Source organism: Paroedura picta, chromosome 4 (assembly GCF_049243985.1).
Source record: "Paroedura picta isolate Pp20150507F chromosome 4, Ppicta_v3.0, whole genome shotgun sequence".
Taxonomy (NCBI): Eukaryota; Metazoa; Chordata; class Lepidosauria; order Squamata; family Gekkonidae; genus Paroedura; species Paroedura picta.
In genome coordinates, this window is record NC_135372.1 from 8,671,683 (window position 1) to 8,698,344 (window position 26,662).

Consider the following 26,662-nt stretch of genomic DNA (forward strand, 5'->3'; position numbering starts at 1 on the left):
CCCGGCCTCTCAGCCCTGTTGCTGGGCCACAAGAGTAGCAGGTTGGCCACTGTGTGAGACAGGATGCTGAACTAGATGGACCCCTGGTCTGATTCAGCAAGGCTCTTCTTTGCAAAATCCAGAGACAACATTGGAAGATGAAAAGTTTAGAAGCACCCCTTTCCCTCTCTTCAGCAGGAGAACAGCAGGTCACCATCATCTGGGGGACCTCACTCCAATTGTGAGGAACCCCTTTTGCTCTGCGGCGCGCACACTGTGTGCAAGAGCTGGGCAAGACATCTGAGATTAAACAGACAAGGCAAACTCCCGATTCTGCTACCTCCCACAAAGTATCTCAGGAGCAACGCTTGCCATCATATACGCAACATCCAGTCTCATGTCGTCCACGGAACAGTCCCCACCCACCCCTTGTGAATCTTGGAGATGCCTGGGGAAAACATGCCGAAAGCAACGTCTCCCCCTACCCCCGGTCTATTTTTTCCCAGGCAATCCGCTTTGCCAGCCAACCTTTTAAGTCTCTGCGGCTCTGCGTGCAAATTGGGTGCAACACCAAGGAAAGAGGCTTAAGAGCTTTCAAGCGCGGGGCAGGGGGGGGGGAGCCATCCTGCAAGAACAGCCGGCAATTAATCTCACTTAGCTTATGGGGGGAGGGGGAAGCTCTCAAGCGGGGGGGGGGAGCTTTGAGAAAAGCAAACCTTAATGGAAGATGGCGCAGCTTTTACCCCATGCCCAGATGCCCCTCCTGCACATGGAGGAAACACCATGCACCAAAAAAACACCCACCTAGAGGACAAGAGACAGACTGGCATCAAGACCAGTGTGTGTGTATGTGTGTGTGTGTGTGTGGTTCAGTTGCATTTTTATCAGTGCGCTCCTGGAGCATTATTGCACAAACAAAAGCCACGGGAAAGCACCCGCAAATTCATTTTGCAACGAAGCCTGAGTGTTCTGTGGAATTCAAGCAACAGTGGAAGGCGGAAAAGAGCAACCCACCAATGCAACACAAGGAACGGAGTGCGCACTGTTGGGACATCTCGCTGCACATAATTTTAAATCCAAAAAGACTCCGAGGGATCAGACCAGAGGCCCATCAAGTCCTGTGCCTTGTTTCCAGCAGGCAGACAATTAGTAATCGACCGACATCGTCCTTCAGAGGGACCCTGTGCTGTATATGGAGGTTCCATCCTGTTCGCTGGAGATCCACCACAGATATCTCTAAAACCATTTTCTTGTAAAAAGGAGATCTGACGGATCAGGTCAATAGCTGGCTTAAATCCAACATTGTGGGCATTTCCGCACATCAGAAAAAATAGCATTACGCCAGCTGAATGCTGTAGAACCAAATATTATCGCACCTCCAAGCCCCTCTGCATCTTTCTCCTGTCTCATGCTTGTCTGCTGCTTTTCCACGCTTCTCACCCTCCACATCGGCTGCTGGAAATGGCGGAAGAGAGCAACACATTTTACATGAAACTTCCGCCTGTCAATCAATCCAGGCAGCCAATCCCCTTTCTCCCTGTTTTAAAGGTCCTACAATGCCTGTTATTTTTTAATTCATATTTCTCCATCTAAACGCATAGTGCTTGTTGAATGCCACCCCTTATAGAATCACAAGTCTTGATACTTTCAAAAATTAATCTTGTTCCTGATTTTTTTTGGGGGGGGGACTTTAGAGAGGCATGCTTTGTGTCAAACTTTGGGGGGAAATTATTTCTGGCATTGCCTGCATGCTTGTCCACCTATTTGTTACTCAAGGAAGTTAGCCGTTTTTTAAAAAGACATCCCCATCCCCAGGAACAAGGGAGAGGGAGGTGGGCGTGAGGGTGGGATGAAGCAGGCGCCTTTAGTGCATTTGAGCATCCATACCTTCCCTCTGTTGGTTGTTCTCCTGTAGCTTGCGCTAAATAGGTTGGGGAATCCACTATGCGATTCCTCAACTAGCACTTTAGAATGTAGGATGTAGCCGGCCAGTTACTGCCCAGACCAGGGGTAGTCAAACTGCGCCCCTCCAGATGTCCATGGACTACGTCCCATGAGCCCCTACCAGCATTTGCTGTCAGGGGCTCATGGGAATTGTAGTCCTTGGACATCTGCAGGGCCGCAGATTGACTACCCCTGGCCCAGACGCTGGATGTTAACAACATCATATGGAGGGACTGGAATATAACAACTAAGTAAGGTAAGCATTTCACTACATTTAATCGGTGCAGAAATCCTCTGTCTTCTCCCTGCAGTGACCCATCAGATGCTGTCTGGAATTTATTCATTCCGCGGTAGACTGCCTCAGAACCTGGAGGTTTTAGCTGACCATCCTGGCTAGCAGCCTTCAACAGCCCTCTCCTATTTTGCAGACTCATCAATAACTACCATTTCAGAAGCCATCCATCTGACGCCAGGCAAATCCCCAGAGGAGGGAGGAGTGGAAATGATTCTCCTCTGGCATGATTGCCATTGTGTTTAATATTCATTTGTGATGTTGGCAAAATGCAAAGGGGCGGAGGAGATCGTAAGGTACACAGTGGTATATTCATAAAGTCTGGTGCTCGTCCTGCTGCCACAACACTGCACTGCAGCCAAACTATATCGGAGACGTATTATTTGGTTCAACAAAGCTGTCACCGTGCTGGGGAGGCCTATACAGGTCAGGGCCAACCCTCCCTCCACACCCTTCCCAACTGCAACCCAACGTCTTAACCCCAATCGAGTAAAATATTCTCTTACTCCACATTTATGCAATCAGACGCTCTGCTCCTCAGGATCGGTGTTGTCTACTCAGACTGCCAGGCGCTGTCCAAGGTTTCCCATCCCCTATTGCCTGATCCTTTAACTCAGGGGTAGTCAAACTGCGGCCCTCCAGATGTCCATGGACCACAATTCCCAGAAGCCCCTGCCAGCGAATGCTGGCAGGGGCTTCTGGGAATTGTAGTCCATGGACATCTGGAGGGCCGCAGTTTGACTACCCCTGCTTTAACTGGAGCTTCCGCGGATAGAACCTGGGAGCTTCTGCTTGCAAAGTACAAACTCTTCCACTAAGCTACAGCTCCACTGAGGGTTGCCTCCCCAGCTGCCCAGTATCCTGGCTCTGATCTAGCACAGCCCGCTGCTCCCTGGCCTACTTTTCCAGTCTGAGAAGCCAGCACTGTTTGATAGCACTTAAAGACCCAGGCACAGTTCTCCCATCGAGTACAAGGAGCCACAAAATAACATCCACCAAGGAAAACTGGCCTCACCGCTGGGAGGAAAAGGAGAGCCCAAAAGGTCATCTCCTGAAGAGCCAGCTGGGTGTAGTAGTTAAGAGTGGTGGCTTCTAAGCCGGCAATCTAGGTATGATTCCCAGCTCCTCCGCAGGCAGCCAGTTGGGTAACCTTGGGCTAGTCACAGCCCGGATCATGCTGTTCTCAGAGCAGTTCTGTCAAGAGCTCCCTCAGCCTCACCTACCTCAAAGGGTGTCTGTTGCTGGGCGAGGAAGGGAAAGCAATTGACCGTTTATGCACTGGAGGTTTCATGCCGGGCTGCAGGCTGGAGTTTTAGTCGTGGCAGGTTGCCCCACCTCTTCCTGCACCCACACGGGGGAGCCTTTGGCCTGGTGCACCTCATCTGCCCCTGATTTGAGATCCTGCATGGGAGCTGGGGCAGAGAAGTTCCCAGTGCATAAACGGTCCTGGAGAGCCACTTTGAGACTCCTTCAGGCAATGAAAAGTGTATAAAAACCAACTCTTCTTCTTCCTTGCCCCCCGCCCCCCCCCCCAAACCTATCTGGAATTTTAGCTGAGGGGGCAATAGTAATAACATAAAATGTTTAAATCTTTTAACTTTGTGTTTTACTGTTGTTACCCACTCTGAGCGATATGGACGGGCGGGATAGAAATCATAATTATTATAAAGCTCATGGGGAGATCATTAGCCACCTCCTCCCCACCTACATTGCACTTCCTATTTGTTACAATGTGCTAGCCTTGCAATGATCCTTTAAGGCAGTAGTTCCCAACCTTTTAATCACCGGGGATCGGTCAATGCTTGACAATTTTACAGAGGCCCGGGGGGGGGGGTAGTCTTTTGCCGAGGGACGTCGCCACCTCCTGAGCCCCTGCTCCACTGGCTTTCCCGCCGGTGCCCCTGACTCCCACCGCCCTCTGGGGGGCGCTGACAGCAGCAACTGCGCAGTGCCACGCCAAGGGAGAGCCCCAGCCATGGTGGCCACTGGAGAGCACCAAAGGTGAGCTGGTGGCAGAGTGGCAGGGCAGCCCCCGAGGCAGAAGCTGGGGAGGAGGACGAGAAGGATCCGCGGCCCGGTACCGACTGATCTACGGACCGGCACCGGTCTCCGGACCGGGGATTGGGGACCACTGCTTTAGGGTAGGCCAGTATTGTCACCCCATGTTACAGATGTGGGGACTGAGGTCGAGAGCTCACCTTAGCTTGCCAAGCAAGTTTTGTGTGACAAAGGTAAGATTTAAACTGGCAAACTTATGGAATGGGGTTCACGGCCTCAAGGCACTGCCAGGCAAAAGGCCCCTGTTTCAATCTATGCTTGCATTTTTGACTCTTTGTTAGTCCCACTGAGAACCTGGAAATCTAAACTTTTTCATAAAAATCCACGACATGAAGGAAAGGGCTACTGACCATTACCTGCCATGACCGCTTGACAGAACCTTCACGTGCAGAAGCAGCATATCTTTGAATACCAGCGGGTGAGCAATGCCAGAAGCCCTAACTTCTCTCGGTAGAGATTTGCCTCTTGGTTTTTTTCTCCCTCTGCTGCTGTCTCCAGTCCTCTTCCTGCCCCCCTTCAAGAAAAGAAAGAGGCTGCGCGTGGCTCCCCCCCTTCTGAGCTTCCCTAATCACGTGCAGAACACTTTTCTGTTTCAATGGGTGGGGGGAAGACCCGAGTTCAAATCCATCTGGATTCAGCAGGATCCATAACAGAATAAACAACGAAAGTGCAGATTCAGCCCTGGTAGGCCACTTCCTGAGACATGGAAAAAAATGGCTTTTTCTTTGCTACAGAACTAGCACTTAAGTGTTTTCATTATTGCTGTTCAATGTCACTAGTCTTGAGGGAGTTATATGCCATCTATTAATCATTTTAAATAAATTTCCCCTTCATTCATTCCCTTCATTTCCCTACATTCAGAGGGAAAGCAATACCTGGATTAAATCTCCCATCTGCATCTTCTATGTTTTTGCCTAAATATTCCCCCCTCTATCAGAAAAGTTCTTACTACGTTTAAGGAATGTTTTCAACACGCCCGTCTTACCCCTCTGGAAATTGGCATTTCCTCTGTTAAGGAACCTGAGGTACCCACTGGGGGTCGGGACCCCTTTGGGGGTCGAATGACCCTTTCACAGGAGTTGCAGCAGGACATGCAGCTTGGCCGGGGGAGGGGGAGGAGGAGCCATCTACACAACAGCCTTGCAGGGTAGATCGAGATAGAGCGTTTGTCGGTTTGGAAAAGCAGTAAAGAGCAAGATCGGTATGGTGGGACAAGAGGCAAAACCAAACTGAGAAACCCTAGGGCAGGGGTAGTCAAACTGCGGCCCTCCAGATGTCCGTGGACTACAATTCCCAGGAGCCCCTGCCAGCATTTGCTGGCAGGGGCTCCTGGGAATTGTAGTCCACGGACATCTGGAGGGCCGCAGTTTGACTACCCCTGCCCTAGGGGGAAAAAACAAATTATACACAATCATGAAACATGGATCTTCATGCCATTGGTCAGTTTCCATTTAATTTCTGTGAAAGAACACTTGCGTCATTTTATGGTTGGGGGTCACCACAACGTGAGGAACTGCATTAAAGGGTCGTGACCTCAAGAAGGTTGAGAACCAATGATGTGGAAGAAACAACCTGTTTGCATCCACCTATTTTGTCCAAAGACGCTCTCCATCAACAGAGGCAAAGAGAACTCTCAAAACTGCAAAGGCCACGTACAAAGATCTAGCAAAGATCTTTGTTGGTCTTAAAGGTGCACCTGGACTCTGATTTTATTGTGCTACTTCAGACCAACACGGCGACCCATTTGAAGACTTCAGAACTAGTTGGTGAAGAATCTGACAGCAATGGATGGTTGATTGGGACTTTTTTGAAGTCTGCTTGCTCAAGGTGCAGTTGCCATTGGCCCGTTGCCCCCAGACTGACAATCGAAGAGGCCAATCGGAAGGTGCAAAGCGCCTTCCGATTGGCTCCTTGGCCCCGCACTGACAAAGGAGGGGCCAATCGGAAGGCGCTTGCCATTCAAAACCGTCAGATGGGCCAAACTTTGTAGATGGACACAGGCGAGCTGTGGAGGCCAGTCCCTTGGCCTTTATTCGGGGACTGTGGTAAAATGAGGAGAACGGAGGATTCCTTGCGGGGTTGAGAAGCATGCAAGGAAGCAAGTAATGTTCCGGTAAAGGGCACATCCCTTAAGCGAAGGAGCCTCCTGTGGCAAAGGGCGAAAGGGACCTCTAAGACTGCAGAGCGGCTGCAGGGGATCCACTCTGAAAGCCTGTGTTGTGCCAACCCCCAAACGGGAGCCGCGATGGGAACCCATGATGGCCGCTCCCCGCCACTACCCAGGGCCCCGCAAATGGGGAGGGGGACTCCCCCTCCCTGCCCCGCCCTCCCCCCTTCACTTTGCCACCTGGACTACAGGTGGGCAGGGGGCGGGCAGGGGGCGGGCAGGGGGTGCCCCGGCCCCTTCAAAGATCGTCCTTACGGACGGGCTTTGAAGCCTAGTCACTCAATAAATGTTTAACAATTTTAAAAAATATATTAAAAATTAATTAACCCCCACCCCTTCGGACACATTTCCACAGCTGTCAAGAAACCCCCGGGTTTTCCAAAACCCTGGCTGGAAAAGCCTGCCCTAAGTGGTTGGCACACCAGCACTCTCCAACGGGAGGAAAACAATAACAAATCCCAGCTCCCCACCCTTGTCTTCACGTTATCTCGCCGCTCCAGGGAAACCCGCACCGATAAGAAAGAAGCCACGACAAATTCCATGCTGCCTCCTTATCTTTACAGCCCCACCACCAGGGAGGCGAGGCCAAGAAAACGTGCTTGGCCAGAGGTCACCCAAAGACCTCCGGGGCACTGTGGTGAACCCGGATCCCGGTATGATTCCCTACAGGGGAGCTTCAAAACAGTCCCTTATCACAGTTACTTTCCGCCTCCTTCAACAGCCAACAGCAAGGAGCGAAAAGGCCTTGAGATCCTGCCGGCATGGATAACCCTCCTCGTGCCCCACTGAAACGCCATTGGCAGGACATTGCCGGTTTGCAACGCCAGCATAAAGGGATCTGTGTATCCTTCAGATGCTGTTTAAATATTAGATTTCTAGAGGAGCCTTTGTTTGTAATAGAAGGTGCTCTGCAAAGTTGCTCTTTTGTTGCAAGGAAGCCTGGGAGGCCAGCCCCTTCTCTGCTGAGGATGCCCCCCCGGACTGGCAGGGTTGCCTGCAACGCCTCCTCCAACAGGAAGACGCCCCCCCCCCCCAGCACACAGGGTGTGCATCTGAGTTAGGGAATCCTCCAGCCTAAGCTAAGTGCTGTGAGGACGTCCGTTGTGGTACTAAAGGGCTCTGGATGATTTCAGTGGGTGACCAGTTTCCTAGACAGAAGGGATTTGGCTGCAGTGACTCAAAGAACCAGCCTGAACAATCAAATTAGACCCCTTCGGCTGCATCCCTACATTGTCGCAAGACGAGGTTCCCCCCTTCCGAACGCTGACATTTCAGGCTGCCAACCTCCAGGTGCGAAAACAAACAGGTGACCACTCAAGTTGTAGGATAATCAAACTCAAGAACAAAACGCTTCACAGAAGATGTTCTGTCCAGGGCTGAATCTGCTTTTATTCCAATCTCAGGTTGATTCAGTCCCTGCCGTCTACATTGAATGCGATTTCCATTTTGATTTTGGGCAATATAAATTTTTCATCTACAACAAGCAGGATTGATCCGGACTGATCCTACCTTTCCCCTGCAATATCTTGGAGTGGCTATAACCCTCGATATTTGAAAAATTCACATGAGTACGCATGCAGCTGTCTGCTTTCCCCAAAATAAATTACTCCTGAGCCTCTAACACTGCAAAAAAACCCTGATTGGCCAGGGCATCAGTTCAAAGGCTTCCTCATTCCCAGGTTGCAAAGCTTCCCTTAAAGGGGAAGCCTAACTTCTCTCGGCAGAGATTTGCCTCTTGGATTTATTCCCCCTCCTCTGTTGTCTCCAATCCTCCCCCCCCCTTCAAGAAAAGAAAGAAGCTCCTGCTGTACTTGGCTCCCCTAACCACTCTGAGCTTTCCCAATCAAGTGTAGAGCACTTTCTGTTCCAATGGGGAGGGGGTGGGATAGAGGAAGACCCAAGTTCAAATCGATCTGAATTCAGCAAGATCCACAATGGAATAAACAAAGTAAGTGCAGTATCAGCCCAGGTCCCCCAGAAGAGATTTCAAACTGCATAATTGTATCCGACTCTGGGATTGTGTTTTCAATACTTTGGGGTATTGGTTGCTGAGTCAGTTTGGTGTAGTGGGTAGGAGTGCGGACTTCTAATCTGGCATGCCGGGTTCGATTCTGCGCTCCCTCATATGCAACCAGCTGGGTGACCTTGGGCTCGCCACAGCACTGATAGAGCTGTTCTGACCGAGCAGTAATATCAGGGCTCTCTCAGCCTCACCCACCCCACAGGGTGTCTGTTGTGGGGAGAGGAAAGGGAAGGTGACTGTAAGCCGCGTTTGAGCCTCTTTCAGGTAGGGAAAAGCAGCAAATAAGAACCAATTATTCGTCTTCTCCTTCTCCTTCTCCTTCTCCTCCTCCTCCTCCTCCTCCTTCTTCTCCTCCTCCTCCTCCTCCTCACTAAAGTAGAGATTATATGCTGCTGAGGACGCTCCCCTGTCCAAACCACAGGGGCAAAATCTCACCCCTACACCGTTGGAAGGCATTCGTCTTCACAAAGACAGCCATCGGTCCCTTGGCCAGGTGCAATCATAGATGTACGTGGCACATCTTCAGGGGCACCGCTGTCTATCATCACCTTTTCTATCCCGGTTGGAAACTCGCTCTGGAACACGGAACTTGCCACTGGAATAAGTTTCCCTTTTGTGCCGGGCAAAGTCAACGGATGCTGACAAGCCAAACACTCGCGGTCTCCTTCTCACCCATGCAAGGAACAACTTCCTTGTTTCGTCCCAGCATGCAAACATACCCTGTTCGACAGCAAAGTGACATTTATTCCGTGGGTAATCTTCTGCAAATACCAGATTGTGTGTGTTTAGGTGTCCAGGTCCGCCATGGGAGGCCTCACTGCTTAAGTTCTAAAAACAGTCGTGGCCGAATGGCAGGAATTGCTGAGAGCCACACCCTGCGGCCACTCGGAACCTGACAGAGCGGGCTCCCCTGGCAGCTCCGGCCTAGCAGGACTTCAGCCTCCCAACTGCATGAACACTCGAGCCGGGATGGAATTAGCATCCGTGGCCACTCCAGGCTCCTTGGTGTAAGAGTCACCGATCGCTCCCAATAACCAGGCCTCGTTTCAGAAAAGAAAGCACTTTACTGAAGAGAATATGATGATGTGGGAGAGGTAGAGGTGGAAGAAGAAGAGGTAGGAGGAGGAGGAAGAGGAGGAGGAAGAAGAAGAGGTAGAAGAGGAGGAGGAGGAGGAGGAGGAGGAGGAGGAGGAGGAGGAGGAGAAGAAGACAACGACAAAGAGTTGGTTCTACCCGAAGGAGTCTCAAAATGGCTTCCAGTCGCCTTCCCTTTCCTCTCCCCACCACAGACACCCTGTGAGGTGGGTGAGGCTGAGGGAGCCCTGAGATTCCTGCTGGATCAGAACAGCTTCATCAGTGCTGTGACTGGCCCAAGGTCACCCAGCTGGCTGCAGGTGGAGGAGGAGCGGGGAATCAGAGGTCCACGCTCCTTATCACCACACCAAGCTGGCACTCAACCTCCAGGGGATTCTATGCAGGCGCCCCCTTATGCAAGTCCCCAAAGCCCTCAACCCCTCCCAGTGCCAAATGGATTGGCCACGCATGGCTCATGCTGACGGATCGGCCGCCCTGGCGCTGAGACCTCGAGCTTGTTCCCAGGGCAACGGAGCCTTGGAGACACCCCAGGGCCACCATCTTACCTATAACCGCTAAAGCAGGGGGAGTCAACCTGTGGTCCTCCAGATGTATATGGAATACAATTCCCATGAGCCCCTGCCAGCAAATGCTGGCAGGGGCTCATGGGAATTGTAGTCCACGAACATCTGGAGGACCACAGGTTGACTATCCCTGCGCTAAAGCAATGTCAGGCCTCAGATCCTATGGCAGCTCAATCCTGAGCACTCAAGCGCACAAGACCAACAGAAATTATCAGACGCAAAAGTTCTTTCCGTTGAAAACTCACGGGGAGGAGAGAGGCTGTGTTTGTCGGACAACCAAAAGCCCTTCCCGCCAATTACTGGGAAAGAGCTTGGTACTACGAGCATCTACTCAGATGCAGAAAAGTCCCAGGCTCGACCCCCACCCAGCATCCCCAGTTAAAACGATCAGGTAGCAGGGGATGGGAAAGACCTCTGCCCAAAACCTTGGAGGGCCACTCTGGGTCTGGGAAGACACAGCATTGACCTTGATGGACCGAGGGCCCGACAGAAGGCAAATTCATGCTGTCTTCCTGTCCATTCTCACACTTCAGCCTGCACCTGGTGCAAACCAGGAAGCATTTCTAAAGCTTTTGTTTTCTGAGAGAGAGGAGCAGCTGTCAAAATTACAGTAACCTCAGAGCACCCATTATCAAAAGAGAACGATTTTATCTGGGCCCTGCTAGGCTGTAATCAGCTACATCCTGGAACAAAACCACCACAGAAAAGTGAAATTGTTTTTCTTTTGACACCTTAAGGGGACCGTGTTAAAATAATTATCCCATTCCACATGCCAAGTTCAAAGCCTAGAGCAATGTCCATGCATGTTTAAAAGGTAGATACAATTTATTGAAATGCAACAAAACAGGCAACTGTGGAAAACCCTCCCACAGATATTACTGGTTCAGTAATTGTTCCGGAGCAGAGTCCTACAAACAACTCACTTCGGAGAAAAGCCAGACAGCTCACTGCGTGTCCTTCCCGAGGCCAAGCCTGGAGCAAAGTCCCAAATGTCAAGATGGCCTTCTTGCAGCGTCAGGATCTCTTCCAGCGAAAATACCGGACAGGCCTTCAGGTTTTCTCACTGCCCGAGGAGCTGTTTCCCTTTTCCTCCTGGCAAGGTGCTGCCTTTTCAAAGGAGTCCATGCGGAGCTCAGCTGCCAGCAATTCCCGCTCCTCAGCTCTTCCCAGAGAGGACAGACACCAAATAGCAGCATCAGCTCTTCCTCCTCCATCCTTTCCGGGAACAAAGCTTTCAAAACAAGCCTTCCAAGAGTGGGAAACCTACCCTCCTGTGGCTCACAACAGAATTCCCCCCTGACGCCCTGGCTCCAGATTGGAGAGCAAATCCAAGTCAAGGTTCTGACTTTTAACATTTAAAACCTGGAATGATCCGCAACCCCTGTATCTACAGGGCTGCACAATCAGCTATTGCCTCCCCAAAGCGCTCTTAGATCAAAAGACCAGGGGGATTTCCGCACAGTGGTCGAAATGGTGGGACGCTTTCTGCCTGCAATAGCGTGATAGTTAATCATGCAATTCCCCCCCCCTACACACACACACACATTACACTATCCCTGCCTCATCTTCCCCTCCTCATGTGCCTCACAAGCAGCAAACGCACGAAGGAAACCACGGCTGGCCAACGAAGGGCGCGGCGAAGGCAGCTGGAAGCATTGCAAAGCATAATTCTCTAAAACCAGAGTTCAGTAGCACCTTTAAGACCAACAAAGATTTATTTATTTAACGCCTACTGGACTCTGATTTTATTGTGCTACTTCAGACCAACACGGCATCCCACTTGAATCTAGCATAATTCTCGTTCGGCGGTCCTACCTTCGTGCAGCCTTCCCGTACTCTTCAGTCTGCAGACCCCCGTCCCGTCCACTGCTCTCTTCCCCCACCACCCCACTGCTCCTTCCCCACTCTGAGAGTCCATCCCAATCCAGCTGCCCAGACACCTTCTCTCCCTGCCCAGCATGTCGTAAGCCGGGTACTGCCTCCACAGCAGGAGGGGGGGGGGGGGAAGCGGTGGACGGGATGGGGGGTCTGCAGACTGAAGAAAACAGGAAGGCTGCACGGAGGTAGGAACGTCTAACAAGAAGGATGCCGTTTGCAATGCTGGGGTGGGGGTGGGGGGCTGCTACCTTTGCTCGGCAGGAAATGGAGGACGAGGGCAGGGGCGGGACGTAGGCTAAAGTGCGTTTCCCCCTCCGAACCTTCTTCCCACGGTTTGCGGGCGGGTTGTTTGTTGGGGTATCATGCTGTTCCAGGGGGTGAATCCACTTTTTGGGATTCACCCTGTGGCTTAAAATGGCGGACACAGCCAGCCACTGGAGCCAGCCACTGGAGCTAAGTGACGTCATCTGGAGGGGCCGGAATATGCTGCCTACCTTCGGCGGCTGGCATGCCACATTCCCCATGTGCAGAAATGCCCCAGATTTCGCTCAGGAACCCCGGCCTGAGAGGTGAGATTGGCCTCAACCAGGGCTTTTTCAACCCCAGACCCAGCCAGGTGGAACACTCTTCCTAGGGAGATCAGAAGCCTTCCAAGAAGAAGAGGTGATTTTTGTACTCCACTTTTCACTAATCCCCGAAGGAGTCTCAAAGCAGCTTCCAATCGCCTTCCCTTTCCTCTCCCCACAACAGACACCCTGTGAGGTGGGTGAGGCTGAGAGAGCGCTGAGATTACTGAAGAACAAGAAGAGTTGGTTCTTCTATGCCGCTTTTCTCTACCCGAAGGAGGCTCAAAGCGGCTTCCAGTTGCCTTCCCTTTCCTCTCCCCACAACAGACACCCTGTAAGGCAAGTGGGACTGAGAGAGCTCTGACAGAATTGTTCTATGAGAACTGGACTGTGACTCGCCCAAGGCCACCCAGCTACCTACACGTGGAGGAGCAGGGCATCAAACCCAGTTCTCCATATTAGGGGCCACCACTTTTAACTACTACACCAAGCAGGCTCTCAGAAAGGGGCTTAAGGCTGAAGCCAGCAATTTAACATCAAAGACTGCCGGCCTCCCTGTGAAAAAAAAATTCCAATCTGCTGCCACAGCCTCCTCACCTCCAGTGATGCTTTAATAGGCAGCTTTTAAATCATGTACGATTATATATTTTATTCTGCACATCTGAATTGCATTGTGACTCTCCCTGTGCCAACCCGGGAAGGGTGGTTAAAAAAAATCAAGACATCTTTTACTTATTTACTGAATTTGAATAAAACTGTGTTGCTCTTCCAAGGTACCACAAGGGTCTCACACCAACACGGCTGGCTGCCCTTTGGAACACCTCTTTTTGTTTTGTTGACTCTTTCAGCACCCAGAACTGGGCACGATACTCCAAACGAGTCCTAACCAAAAGGGAATAGAGTGGTATAATATCTTAGAAGCCGCCAGGGAAAACTGGTTTCTAACCTACTGGAAGATCCCTTTGTGGTAAGGTGACCAGATTGCGAGGAACCTAAGGCGGGACACCGGAGTCGGGGGGGGGGGGAGGCGCCGGCGAGGGGGGCGGCTACTGCTTGGTGGCGGGGGGGGCAGCGGGGGTGCTCTCCTCCTCTCCCCACCACTCCCAGCTTGCTCACCTGCTGGCCACCGGCTTCAGGGCAGGGCAGGTAGAGGCCGTGCCACGCCAGACTTCCTCCTCGATCCTGGTGTCCGGCAGGGGACTCCTCTCTCGCCAGAAGCGAGACAGATGGGCACCTCACTTTTGTGGCCAACAGGTCAGCGTCAGTCCAACAGAAAACAGCAACAATGGGATTAGATCTATCATTTCTGATTGGGCATGATGAGAAACCAATAATGCCACAGATTATCCATAGACTGGAGGGTCAGGAAATTCAATGTTTGAGATCTGAGGCAGTTCGTTCGTGTTTGCCAAAGCACTGGGGGAGAACAGCCTTCTATCAAGAAATACAGCCCTATCTTTGTGCATTAGACAATTCACTTTCAAGAAGAGCTTTCTTGCTAAGCCGACAGCTTTCCTTCTAATTTAGCAAAAGACAGATTTAATAAGATCCCTGATTCCCAAAGGATTCCCAATCCAGAGTCACGGAATCATTTAACCCAGGTGTAGTCAAACTGCAGCACCTCCAGATGTGGGCACACATGGTAGTAGTGACTATGTGACCTTGGACTTCATGATCTTGGGCAGGGGTAGTCAAACTGCGGCCCTCCAGATGTCCATGAACTACAATTCCCATGAGCCCCCTGCCAGCATTCGCTGGCAGGGGGCTCATGGGAATTGTAGTCCATGGACATCTGGAGGGTCGCAGTTTGACTACCCCTGACCTTGGGGAAGAGAAAAAATGTCCACAGCCACACATACAGGCTGGACTTTAGGAGAGCAAATTTTAACAAAGTCATGTCCGGTGGAATCCTGTGGTCAGAAAAGCTTGAGGAGACAGAAATCCAAGTAGGTTGGGACTTTCTCAAAAGTGAAATACTGAAGGCACAATCGCAGACAATTCCCTTGAAAAGGAAAACTGGAACCTAAAGAAACCTAAAGGAACCTCTATAAAGAGCTTTCCAAAGAATTGAGCAATAAAAAAGGCTCTTTGGGAATTGGAAGGAGGGCCTTATAAGCAAGGAGGAATATAAACACATAACCAAGGCTTCTAGGGAGAGTGTTAGAAAAGCTAAAGGGATCTTTTGTTATATTCAAAGTAAGAAAAAGAATAGGGACATGGTAGGACCATTGCGGGGACAGGGAAGTGACATTATAACAGATGATGAAGAGAGGGCTGAACTGCTTAACTCCTATTCCTCCTCAGTCTTCTCTTGTGGGGGGGATAATGCTCAATGAGGCAAAATCATTTCACGTAATGAGGGATGGGAGTCCATAAACACCTAGTTTCTATAATGAAATCAAGTCCTCTGGCCAAATGAATTGCATCCAAGGGTTCTAAAAGAACTTGCACATGTAATTTCTGAGCCTCTGTCCTTATTTTTCACAATTCTTGGAGAACAAATGAAGTACCAAAAGATTGGAGGTAGGTAAATATTGTCCCCATCTTCAGCTTGATGTCTATAGCTGGCAAAATTTTAGAACCAATCAAGCAGTTGTCCTTGAGCAGCTAGAGCAGATGGCTGTAATTACCAAGAGTCAGCATGGCTTTCTCAAGAACAAATCATGTCAGACTAAACTTATCTCTTTTTTTTTGAGAAAGTTACTACTTTGCTAGATCAGGGGAGTGCTGTGGACATAGTTTACCATGGTTTTAGTAAGGCTTTTGATAAATTTCCGCATGAAATTCTTATTGACAAGTTGGTAAAATGCAGTATGGATCCTATTAGGTGGATCAAGAACTGGTTGACAGATCACACCCAAAGATAAATGGTTTGTCACTTTCTTGGAGAAGAGTGCCTCAGGGATCTATCCTGGGCCCTGAGTTATTCAACATATATTTATAAATAATTTGGATGAATGAATAAAGGGGGTACTTATTAAATTTGCAGAAGACACTAGACTGGGAGGGGTAGCAAACACACCAAAAGACAGAGTCAGAATATAGGATGATCTTGACAGGCTAGAAAAATGGGCTAAAATGAATAACATGAATTTCAATGGTGATAAATGTAAAGTTCTTCATTTAGATAGGAAAAAGCATACGCATCACTATAGGATTGTGAAAACATGTTGTTATTCATGTTGTGTTGTAATTGTTTCCGATAGATTGTTGTGATGTTCTGTTGTGTAATGTTATAGATCGTTATAATGTTCCATGTAAATTTATGCATGTAAATTTATGCAATGTTCCATGTAAACCACCCAGAGCCATAAAAATGGGTGGTATAAAACTCCAAATAAATAAACAAACAAATAAATAAAAGGTCTTAGTAAACCATGCACCAAACATGAGTCAGCAGTGTGACTTGGTGGCTAAACAGTCAAACAGGACTTTGGACTGTATTAAAAGAAGTATAGTGTCCAGACCTCTCTTGGAGTCCTTTGTTCAGTTTTGGGCACCCCAGTCGAAGAGGGATGTAGACAAACTGGAGCGTGTCCAGAGGAGGGCTATGAAGAGGGTGAGAAGTTTGGAGACCATGTCACATGTGCAAAGGCTGAGGGAGACTGGTTTGTTTGGTTTGTTTAGCCTGGAGAGAAGACAACTAAGAAGTGATATGCTAACTTGATGGAGCAAAAGTGTTTTCTGTTGCCTCAGAAGGGCAGATCAGAACCAATGGGTTGAAATTAATTCAAACAAATTTTCGGCTAAACATCCAGAAGAAGTTCCTGACAGAGCAGTTCCTCAACGGAACAGGCTTCCTTGGGAGGTGGTGGGTTCTCCTTCTTCGGTAGTTTTAAGCAGAAGCTGGATAGTCATCTGACAAAAATGCTGATTTTATGAACTTAGGCAGGTTGTGAGTGGGTGGGCAGGAAGGGATGTGCCAGTGTCTGTCTCTTATGACCCTTCCTTGCATACCCAGGGAATTGCTGATCGCCACTGTGGGATTTCCTCCAGGCCAGGCTGGATTCTGGAAACATTTTGGTCAAGGGATCGCTTAGGCATGAAACTGGGGTCACTGTGGGTGAGTTCCGGCATAGTGCAGGGGGTTGGACTAGATAACCCCGGAGGTCCCTTGCGACTCTATGATCCTAGGATTCTATGAATAAATGGCAATACAGCCTCCTCCTGAAGCCTCCCCGGCCACCCACTCTGCACCCATCCCAAAAAGGCTGCCAGCTCCACATCTCTGCGTGTCTCCTCCTGATGCCCTCAGTGGCCACAGCTGTCCGTCCCTCTGAGGAATTCCACAAGTGAGATCAGATCTCACATGATGCAACAAAAATGGTTGATGCTTCCTGATTATAATTTCTGCTGTCTATCTTCATGCCCTGGAGTAACCACAGTGGAGCAAAAACTGAACATCAGAGGACCAGGAATGAAGAGGAAATGCCGAGGGAATTGCGTGTGTGCAAACCCTTGTGCATTTCCTGCTTCTGTCCGTGTTCTGGCACTCAGATGCTCCCTAGGTTATCTCTCTCTGCTCTCCGCTGCAGCCTTTACAGTCCCAGTTACCCAGCCTCATATCCAAAACGAATTCTGCTGGGGTTTTCTTTCTGAATTTTGCCCTGGTGCTTGCTATGCTCCATTTGCAGAGTGGAGGTTCTCTGCGGGTTCTCTGTACTCATAAGAAGTGCCCTGCCAGACCAGGCCAGGGCCCATCTAGTCCAGCATCCCATCTCAGGCAGGGGCCAACTCATTCCTGTAGATGTCCAGCAACAGGGCATGGAGGCCAAGGCCTTCCCCTGATGTTGCCCCCTGGCTCTTTCTTTTTGTCCGTCCTCAACCTCCTGGCCATCCGCTCCACTGGATGCTTTCCTGTCCTGTTCTTACTGCAGTGTGTTGAGTTGCCATCTGCCTTGAAATCTCAGCAAGGAAGGTGGACTACAAATGAATCAACACTGTTCTTTCCTGACCAGCAAGATATACCCATGAGAGCATTGCTCTTGAGAGGATGCAGCTGCCAAGGCTTCTGGCTACTCTGCACTCCCTCCAAGTTTCCACACAAAGCAAATACTTTCTCAGAACTTATCAAATATGGATGCAAACAAAGCATGCCGCTTTCAGAGAGCAGACCAGAAAGGCCGCTGGGCGAACATCTCTGGAAGCAGAAAACTAGCAGCACAGGGAGAAAGAACCTAGCTCCATCTGGTTCCTGTAGTACTAGATGTCTCCTTGCAGGGGGAGTTCTGTTTTATGCACGCAGAAGTGGGACAGCCCACTCTGTCGTCTCACAGCTGGTTGTGCGTGGGCATGGTTGTGTGTTTGAAGCCAGGCCTCCCCCCCGGACTGAGAGATCAAAAGCAATCAGCTCAGCACGTTAATGAGTTATCAAGTGTAGCAGCTCGGCAGACGCTAATGAATGCCCCTTGCCTAGGAATAAAGAGCATAGGGAGAGGCCCTTCTGACTGCCCCGTCAATAAAAGTATCCTATTTGGCTGCCTTTTTAGTGGCAGCCACCAGGGGTAGTCAAACAGCTGCCCTCCAGATGTCCATGGACTACAATTCCCATGAGCCCCTACCAGCATTCGCAGTTTGACTACCCCTGCCAAGATTATAGAACAGCCTCCCTAGTGGAGGCAGGGGTCCCACACCACCTGGTCCCTCTCCCCAGCTGGCCAGCAGGAGGGCTTACCAGTAGAAAGAGGAAGGCCCAGGCCATGTCGTTGGCCTTGCACAGGAAGTGATATCATACCAGCCACTTCTGGGTGATGCTCTGGGCAAGAACTCTATGGTGGAAGCCAGTTTTACCACAGAGTCTTTGCCCAAATACCAGAGCATCGGCCTGAAGTCACTGGCACCATGACGTCGCTTCTGTTGATGCTGGCAATGTGGCCCTTCTTTTTCTCCTGCAAGTCCTTCTCATGCCCCGCTGGTGACAGGAGGGACCTTTCAGCCCTACCCGGGTTGAGCCATGCCTGGTCCCCTCACTTTCAGTCTTCGGAGCCAGCTGGAGACATCTTCATTCTGGGCTGCATTTGGGTTAGGTTTAGTGGCCGTCCCAAATAACTCTTTGAAATTTGAGTCATGTAGCTTTTAATGTATTTCGTTCTCTGTGTTTTATGTCTGTTTGTAAGCCACCATGAGCTCTGTAAAGAAGAAAGGCATGAAGGTTTTAAATAAAATAAAATAACAGGCAGTAAGGGGGCAAATCTAAGCAGGTCCAGCCAAAGATAAGTGCAACTTTATTTACTGGGGTTAATTCCCAGGACAGTGCCCTTTGGATTCCCACCTAATTCCCAGGACATTGCCCTTTGGATCCCCCCCCTTGTTGGCACCCCCCCCCTTTCCAGCATTTGTAGTGTTACTCAACACTACAGGGCAGGCAATCTGTGCCCATGCAAATGCAGCAGCCCTAAGGAAACAGATACTCCGAAGGTCTTTCCAATGATAAAGCATCCCCCATTCCAGCTTAGGCCTCCAAGCCCACACTCCAATTCCGAGATAACACTGCAATTCAGATAATCCAATGGGGGAGATAAGGGGGGAACCTTGCAGGATGAGTCCAAAGGTTCGTTTAGGTCAGTATCCCAGCCCTGGCCAGGTACATTTCTCGGAAGCCCAGAAACAGGACAGACCTCCACGCATGGCCTCTGCTATCCAGATATACTGCCTTGAAACAAAGAAGCTCCATTTAGCAGTTTTGTGCAACAACAGCCGACAGACCTCTCTGCCGTAACATGCACTCAAAGTGCCGTCCTTTTTTCCCCTTTTCTTTCTTGTACAGTGGCCAGAAACTTGGCCAAGAAATGTACAAGCGGGGCACTAAAGCAGCAGCCTCCCCCTGCGGCAGCACAGGACCGACTTTCCAAGGTAGACTGCCTCTGACCATGGACGGTCCATTTATCCGTCCTTGTTAATGACTCTCGGCAGAGATCTCCTCCTTGGTTCACTTATCCGGCTTCCGCTTTTTCCAGCCCTCCCTGCCAGAGATCGTCAACACATCTTGTGGCCAGCAGTTCCACGTGCCGCGTGACAGAAAGACTCTCTTCTGCTTGTCTGTCCTAAAGTTACCCGTCTGTTTCCATCAAGTGACTCCCTGGCACACGGAGTAAAAGATCTCTCTGTCTCCTGTCTCCGCCCAGGCACCGCTTTACAAAACTCATTCACATTTCCGCCTCCTTTGTTAACTCTTCTCTAAGCTGAAAAGCTCCCAACCGTCTTAGCCTCTCCTTGCAGGGAATATTCCTCCCATCCTGCCCTGACTGCTTGGAATTGCCTTTCCCCCACCTTCTGCAGTTCTACGTATTTCTGTTTGAGACGCAGTGACTGGAACAGCATTCCAAATTCAGCGGCATCCTGATATGGGCTGCTTTGCTTGCCACAATTTTCCAAATTAATCTTGGCCTGGAATTCGCCTCTTTTTTGTTTGTTTGTTTGTTTGTTTACCTTGTCACACTTCAGAACTAAGTTAGCTTTAAAAAAACACAAGCAAACCAGGGACCATATTTGTGTTTACCCTGAAAGTAAGAATCACACAACCCTCAGACAATAACTGCCACCTTTCCCCTCTGCCAAGGCCACCTGGGGCTTTTACTTCTGCACTACAAGACAAACTTCAGAGTTTCGGGTAGAACAAACAGAGAAGAGGCACTTCCGGTTCTGAATTGCTACTCGTCCTAGGTTAAAAGCATGGGAGGCCAGTGAGGGGTGATAACCTGGCAACACCATTACCCAGCCCCTTCCGAAAAGCAAAAAGTTCACAAAACACAAGTGCGTTCTTACCGGGGAAGGAAAAGAGACCCGGAGGGCAAAGCATCTGCCAAACAGAACGGCTAATACAAATTTATGATTTGGAAACGCCTACCTTTGTTGGCTACCTACAGTGAAGGAAGGCTCGAACAGGGAGCTCAAGGGCTGCTCCTGGGCTACCAACCCAACCAGGACAGAAATGGGGCACTCGTTCACAGCTGCTTGCAATACAGCAGTCACCTGACACGGGATATTGTCAGGGCCCTTGCAGATTAAGCTCCTAATTTGCTACCCTGAACCAGCTGTCAGACATCAGAGAAAGATGGGTTCATCCCACTTCAGCTCAGCTTCTTCCTGATTTTGGAGCTGGAGGTCTGAGGCATTCAGATCAGCCTTCTAGCCAGAAGATGCCTTCCCCATCCTGTGAGAAGTCTGGTTTCTTCAGCTGCTGAGACTTCCAAATCTCACCTCTTTCTGGGACCATTCTCAAGGCTGCTGATCTCTCCCAGCCTAGCCTAATTCTCTCCGGGTTGTTGCAAGGACTTAAAGGGCCAAGAGCATTTTCGCACCCTTTAATTACAGTGAAATGTTTACTTTAGGTAGCGTTATATTCCATATGACGCGCCAACATCCAGCATCTGGGCAGTAACTGGCCGGCTACATCCCCAATTTTAAAGCGCTAGTTGGAGAATCACATTCAAAAGTTGGCTTGAAACTCAACATCAAGAAAACAAAGATCATGGCATCCGGCCCTCTCAATTCCTGGCAAATAGATGGGGAAGAAATGGAGATAGTGACAGATTTTATTTTCCTGGGCTCCAGGATCACTGCAGATGGTGACTGCAGCAAAGAAATTAAAAGACGCTTGCTGCTGGGGAGGAAAGCTATGGCAAATCTAGACAGCATCCTAAAAAGCAGAGACATCACCCTGCCAACAAAAGTGCGTTTAGTCAAGGCTATGGTATTCCCAGTTGCAATGTATGGCTGCGAGAGTTGGACCATAAGGAAGGCCGAGCGTCAAAGAATTGAGGCTTTTGAACTCTGGTGCTGGAGTCCCTTGGACTGCAAGTCCCTTGGACTGCAAGGCGAACAAACCGGTCAGTCCTAGAGGAGATCAGCCCTGACTGCTCTTTAGAAGGCCAGATCCTGAAGATGAAACTCAAATACTTTGGCCACCTCATGAGAAGGAAGGACTCCCTGGAGAAGAGCCTAATGCTGGGAGCAATCGAGGGCAAAAGAAGAAGGGGACGACAGAGAATGAGGTGGCTGGATGGAGTCACTGAAGCAGTAGGAGCAAACTTAAATGGACTCCGGGGAATGGTAGAGGACAGGAAGGCCTGGAGGATCATTGTCCATGGGGTCGCAATGGGTCGGACATGACTTCGCACATAACCACAACAACAACAACAACAACAACAACATAAAGTGGATTCCCCAACCTATTTAGCACGAGCTACAGGAGAGCCTCTTGTGGCTCAGAGTGGTAAGCGGCAGAAATGCTGTCTGAAGCTGTCTGCCCATGAGGTTGGGAGTTCGATTCCAGCAGCCGGCTGAAGGTTGACTCAGCCTTCCATCCTTGTGATGTTGGTAAAATGAGTACCCAGTTTGCTACTGGGGGGGTTAAATGGTAATGCTGGGGAAGGCAGTGGAAAGGCCACCCCGTATTGAGTCTGCCATGAAAACGCTAGAGTGTGTCACCCCAAGGGTCAGACATGACCCGGTGCTTGCACAGGGGATACCTTTACCTTACAGGAGAGCAACCAGCAGAGGGAAGGTATGGAAGCTCAAACGCGCTAAAGACACCCGCCTCATCCCGACCTTGCACCCGCCACCCTCTCCCTTGTTCCCAGGGGCGGGGAATTCTTTTTAAAAAGGTCTAACTTCCTGGAGCAACGAATAGGCGGACAAGCGTGCAGGCGATGCCAGAAATAATTTTTTCCCAATGTTGTAGCACAAAGCGTGCTCTCTACCCCCACCCCACCCCCCCAAAAATCAGGAACTAGATTAATGTTTTTTAATTATCAAGACTCGTGAGTCTATAAGTAGTAGTGTTCAAAATGCATTTATGATTAGATGCATAGGCATAGCAACGGAGAAGTATGCATTAAAAAAAAATAGCCAGCGATTATATTTAGCGTTTCACCATTCAGCTGGCAATTTTTACCAATGTGCAGAAATGCCCCAAATGACACCCTTAGGTCCTTAGAAGAACGGTGGGATTAAAATGGGATGGGCAGTCAGAGAACAGCACAGGCCTGTCTCTCAGGGCAGTCATGGGGGTCACTGCAACAGTCTCTGTAGATTTTGAATATCTCACCGCATCTGTAGATATTCAAAATTCAGTCCACAGTATGGTTAATTACTCCAACAACAGTACCGGGAGGCTCAAAAATGGAAGCAAATGGCAAGCTTTTTCCCAGAATTCCACATGCCGAGGGATGCTGAGCTGCACTTCGTACACGCTCAGAGGTTTCTTCATCTTGTTTTCTCCAGTGGGAATCATTTCCGGGCACTGGAAACAGCCACCCAGATCCAAACAATGCCAGGCCCAGGAAGCTCCCTAAACAGATTGCTCACATCAGCGAGCCAAGCCACAAACATGCACCAGGAAGCTCCCAACACCCCTCTAATGCCCTACTGTGGCTCTGAGTCCCAATCCAAATGGAGAGAAACCCGGCGCAGTCCTTCAGAGATCTGAGATTTCTCTGCCTGACCTTCTGCCCCTGTTCCGTTTGGCTTTAAGAGAATTCAGAAAATACACCGTTTTTATGCTTAATTCCCCCCCCCCTCCACTTTCTTCCCCTCTACTTTTGCCTCTGTTGGGTTACCACTAGGGTTGTGTGCTTTGGCCACCTAAGTACCCGTTCCAGCCTGAAGCAGCCAGCGCCGTGGCACGGGGGGGGGGGCGGAGGGGTGGACAGAGGGCAGCATTAGGAGAGAGCTCATCAAGCTGTCACCAACCGGCTTGCAGAGTCCCCCAAGGGGCAATTCTCTCTCTAACCTTATTTAACATCTTTATGCGCCCTCTTGCCCAACTGGTGCGGAGGTTTGGGCTGGGTTGCCACCAATATGCAGATGACGCCCAGCTCTTCCTCCTGGTGGATGGCCGCCCTGACTCTCCCCCAGAAGCATTAGCCAGATGCCTGGAAGCTTTCTCCATTCTGGCCCCCACCTGGTGGAACGAGCTCCCAGAGGAGATCAGGGCCCTGACAGAACTAAAGCAGTTCTGCAGGGCCTGCAAAAGGGAGCTCCTCCGCCAGGCATTTGGTTGAGGTCGACCCAAACCACCACATCCAGTTGGCCCCCAAGCTCCCCCCCCTCTACGTCCAACATTAATCGGTTGCCCACAGGGTCCAGTAAGAGTTAAGCCGAGGCTCTTTTGTAGTTCCATTTTCTAATGTTATTGTTATGATCACGTTAGGTTATTGTTGTTATAATGTTATTACTGTTATTACTGTTAACACCTGTTGTTACCATATGTTATCTGTATCTTTTCTTGTTCCCTGTAAACCGCCCTGAGCCTTTGGGGAGGGCGGTATAGAAATAGAAATAATAATAATAATATTAATAATAATATTAATGATGATGATGATGATGATGATGATGATAATGATGATGATGATGATAATAATAATGTGACCCAGCGCCTGCACGCAGGCCGCGGTGTGGCTCTGGCTGTTCCGGGCTGGAACGGCCGCTTTGGTGGCTGAAGCGCAGAGCCCTGGTTACCCCCTTTTCCCGCCAGTCCTGCACATCTCCCTGCACATCTCTCTGGCTGGCAAGCACGTGCCAGGATGCCAGGGCATTTTCTTGAGCCCTGCCCTGCCCTGCCCCCATGCCTTCCACTGCAACCTCACGTAATGCTGCCCCTAGCAGGGGGCTGCCGTTGGAGTCGCCCTTGAAGGCACCGGAGCGGGCCCCGTTTTTGTTATTTTGCTTTTTAAGCTGTTGACAACCTTGCAGGGATGAGTCACGACGCTGGACATGCAAACACAAAACTGTTTGGGGTTCTTTTTAAGCTCAAGCGGCTCATCTTGACTCAGGACTGAGAGCTCCTCTTGGGGCCAAGGGAGGTGGTTTGAGGCAGGAAGAAAGAGAAACTTGGCACGGCAGAGGTTGGTTGCGGAGAGCATGAATGCCAAGGAAATGTGGCAGAGGGAAGGGGGGAATGGAGCTGATGGCTGGGGGAGAGGCTGGTTCACTTTGGGGCATCTCCAGCAAAAAAAGAGCTAGGAGAGACCCTCTTCTGCCCTAAACCTGCCTCTGCCAAGAGTGTGGAGAGAATCCAGGGCTGGCTGGACGAACCCCTTGACTCATGCAAGCTGTGGCTTCCAGTGATCTTTTAGCCAGAGGTCCAGAGGTCAGTGGCTATGCGCACAGCTGGCATAAAGTTCCAGGTTCAACCGCCAGGACAAGAAGGCCAGCTAGCAGGGCTAGGCGAGACCCCAAAGCAGCTGGGCAGCAGTCAGAAGACCCCAGGCTCAGGTGCCAGCACTTAAAACAGCTCTGGAGAGTCAGACGAGACAGGGTTTCAAGAGAGGGCCTCGACCACACTGCAGCCGGGGAAGGGTTCTGCAAGAGGGAACTTTGCCCGGTCCTACTCCATTGGCTGTCTTTTTCCCCCAACTCCCAGAGACAAAACGCCAACTTCCCATCCATGACTAACTCCCCAGCGGGTTATGAAATTTCCAACCTGTCCCAGTTGGGAGCAATTTGGCCCTCCCTGCCACCTTGTGGTCCCGTCTCACTATTCAGCTGATTTCTGACTCACTTTTGTGACGTGGTTGTTCCCCTCCCGCCCGCCCGCTTTCAGGAATTTTTGACCACTTGTCTGGCACAACTTAATACCCTCGTCCCAAACAACCTGCCCGGAGCCGGAGCAATAATACGGACCTCTTGGAAAGAAGCCCCCATCCCGATACCTGCTGGAACCGGCAGATTCCCACACCCCTTTTCCTCCTGGAATCCTTTGGACTGGCAGGTCTGCGCCCTCAAGGAGCTTACATCTTCCAGCAGGCAACTGGTATATGTCGGGGGAGGGGGGGGGGCAGGAACACCCAGTGGCAATGAAAGACGCAGCGGAAACGGGGCTTTTAAGGACGGCGTGGATTGCTAAGGAGGGTTTTGAAAAGAGCTCTGAAAGAAGGGCTCTTTTCACTCTGCCTTCCCCCCTTGTCTTTTGCCCAATATTGCCCAGAAAGAAAGAAAGAAAGAAAGAAAGAAAGAAAGAAAGAAAGAAAGAAAGAAAGAAAGAAAGAAAGAAAGAAAACCAGGGAGAAGAAAGGAGTTGCATCCCTGCCAAACTGGGCACTGCTGGCCAGTCTCCGGCCAAATGTCAGTTCACAGCTTAGGGGAGGGGGAGGGGAGGCCTCCGCCATGCCCTCCCTCTCCTCCCAGCACCGCCCTGACTTGGCACTGCCAACTTGTGCCACGAACTCAATTAGGGTCTGAGCTGCACCCCCCCCCCAAGCATGTGCAGGGGGTCCGTGACCCCCTGCCAACCCCCCCCCCCATTGCTCCAGCCCTGCCACTCTGCCAGGGCGCCACAGACCCATCCCAGCAGACCTGTGGGCGCCGGGCGGTGGGAGGGGGGGGGCTTGCCTTGCTCTGGGTGCCCCTGCCCATTCCCCCCGGGCACTGCCCCAGGCGCTTCCCGGCTCCGACAGCCTCATGGATGCCCTCCGGCTCCCGGGCCGGCCCCGTCCTCCCGGCCCCTCTGGGGCTGGCACCATCTTGTGCCCATCGAGCCCTTCTCCCCGCCCCCGCCCTGCCCTGCCCTGCCCTGCCCAGCCCACATGTGCCCGCCAAGGCGACGCGTAGAGCTGCCCTCGCCGGGAAGGCAGGGGCGGGCAGAGCAGGCAGGGCAGGGCAAGGGGGCGCCGTGCCCAGCCAGATGCCCACCCCACTCCCGCGCGCCCTCCGCGCTCGCCGCCGCCGCCGCTCGGCCCCCGGCCGGGATGAGCTCCTGGGGGGGGAGGGCTGGCCGCCCCCACGACCCCCCCCGCCCGCCCCCCGTTAACCCCCTCCTGCCCGCCGCGCCACCCGACCTGCTTCTGCTGACGGCGCTCCGGGCTCGGCTGCGCTCCGGCGCGGGGAGGGGAGGGGGAGGCGGGGAGGAGCCCGGCGGGGAGGGGGAGGGGCGGGAGGAGGAGGAGGAGGCGGGGAGGGGCCAGGCGGACCGCCCCCTCGGGCGGGGCCAGCGCGCGACAGCCCCAGCCCCGGACCCCGAGGCTCCGAGGCATGTGCAGACGGCCCCGCCCGGACTAGGGACCGGCGGCTGCACTTTGCGTGGCGCTCGGCGATTCAGTCGCGCGCATCGGGAAGAGTGCCTCTGGGCGTGTGCAGACGGCCGCTCCCCGCCGGGAG

General features: G+C 51.2%; 1 protein-coding gene across 4 annotated transcripts in view; it reads right to left on the reverse strand.

Annotated features, from left to right (window-relative positions):
• Positions 1–26,442, reverse strand: part of CERS4 (ceramide synthase 4) — a 77,169-nt gene extending 50,727 nt beyond the window's left edge. The window contains exon 1 of one of the 4 annotated variants that reach the window (XM_077331712.1): positions 26,344–26,442. Coding sequence is in view for 1 of the 4 variants with exons in the window: in XM_077331710.1 (XP_077187825.1) it covers positions 11,937–12,466 (530 nt within the window). In the remaining 3 variants the exon portion in view is untranslated. Of the gene's footprint in view, positions 1–11,044; positions 11,556–11,936; positions 12,482–20,411; positions 20,562–26,343 lie in introns of those variants that run through there. The other 3 variants (XM_077331713.1, XM_077331710.1, XM_077331714.1) reach the window with 3 other exon arrangements.
• Between the last annotated feature and the right edge of the window lie 220 nt (positions 26,443–26,662).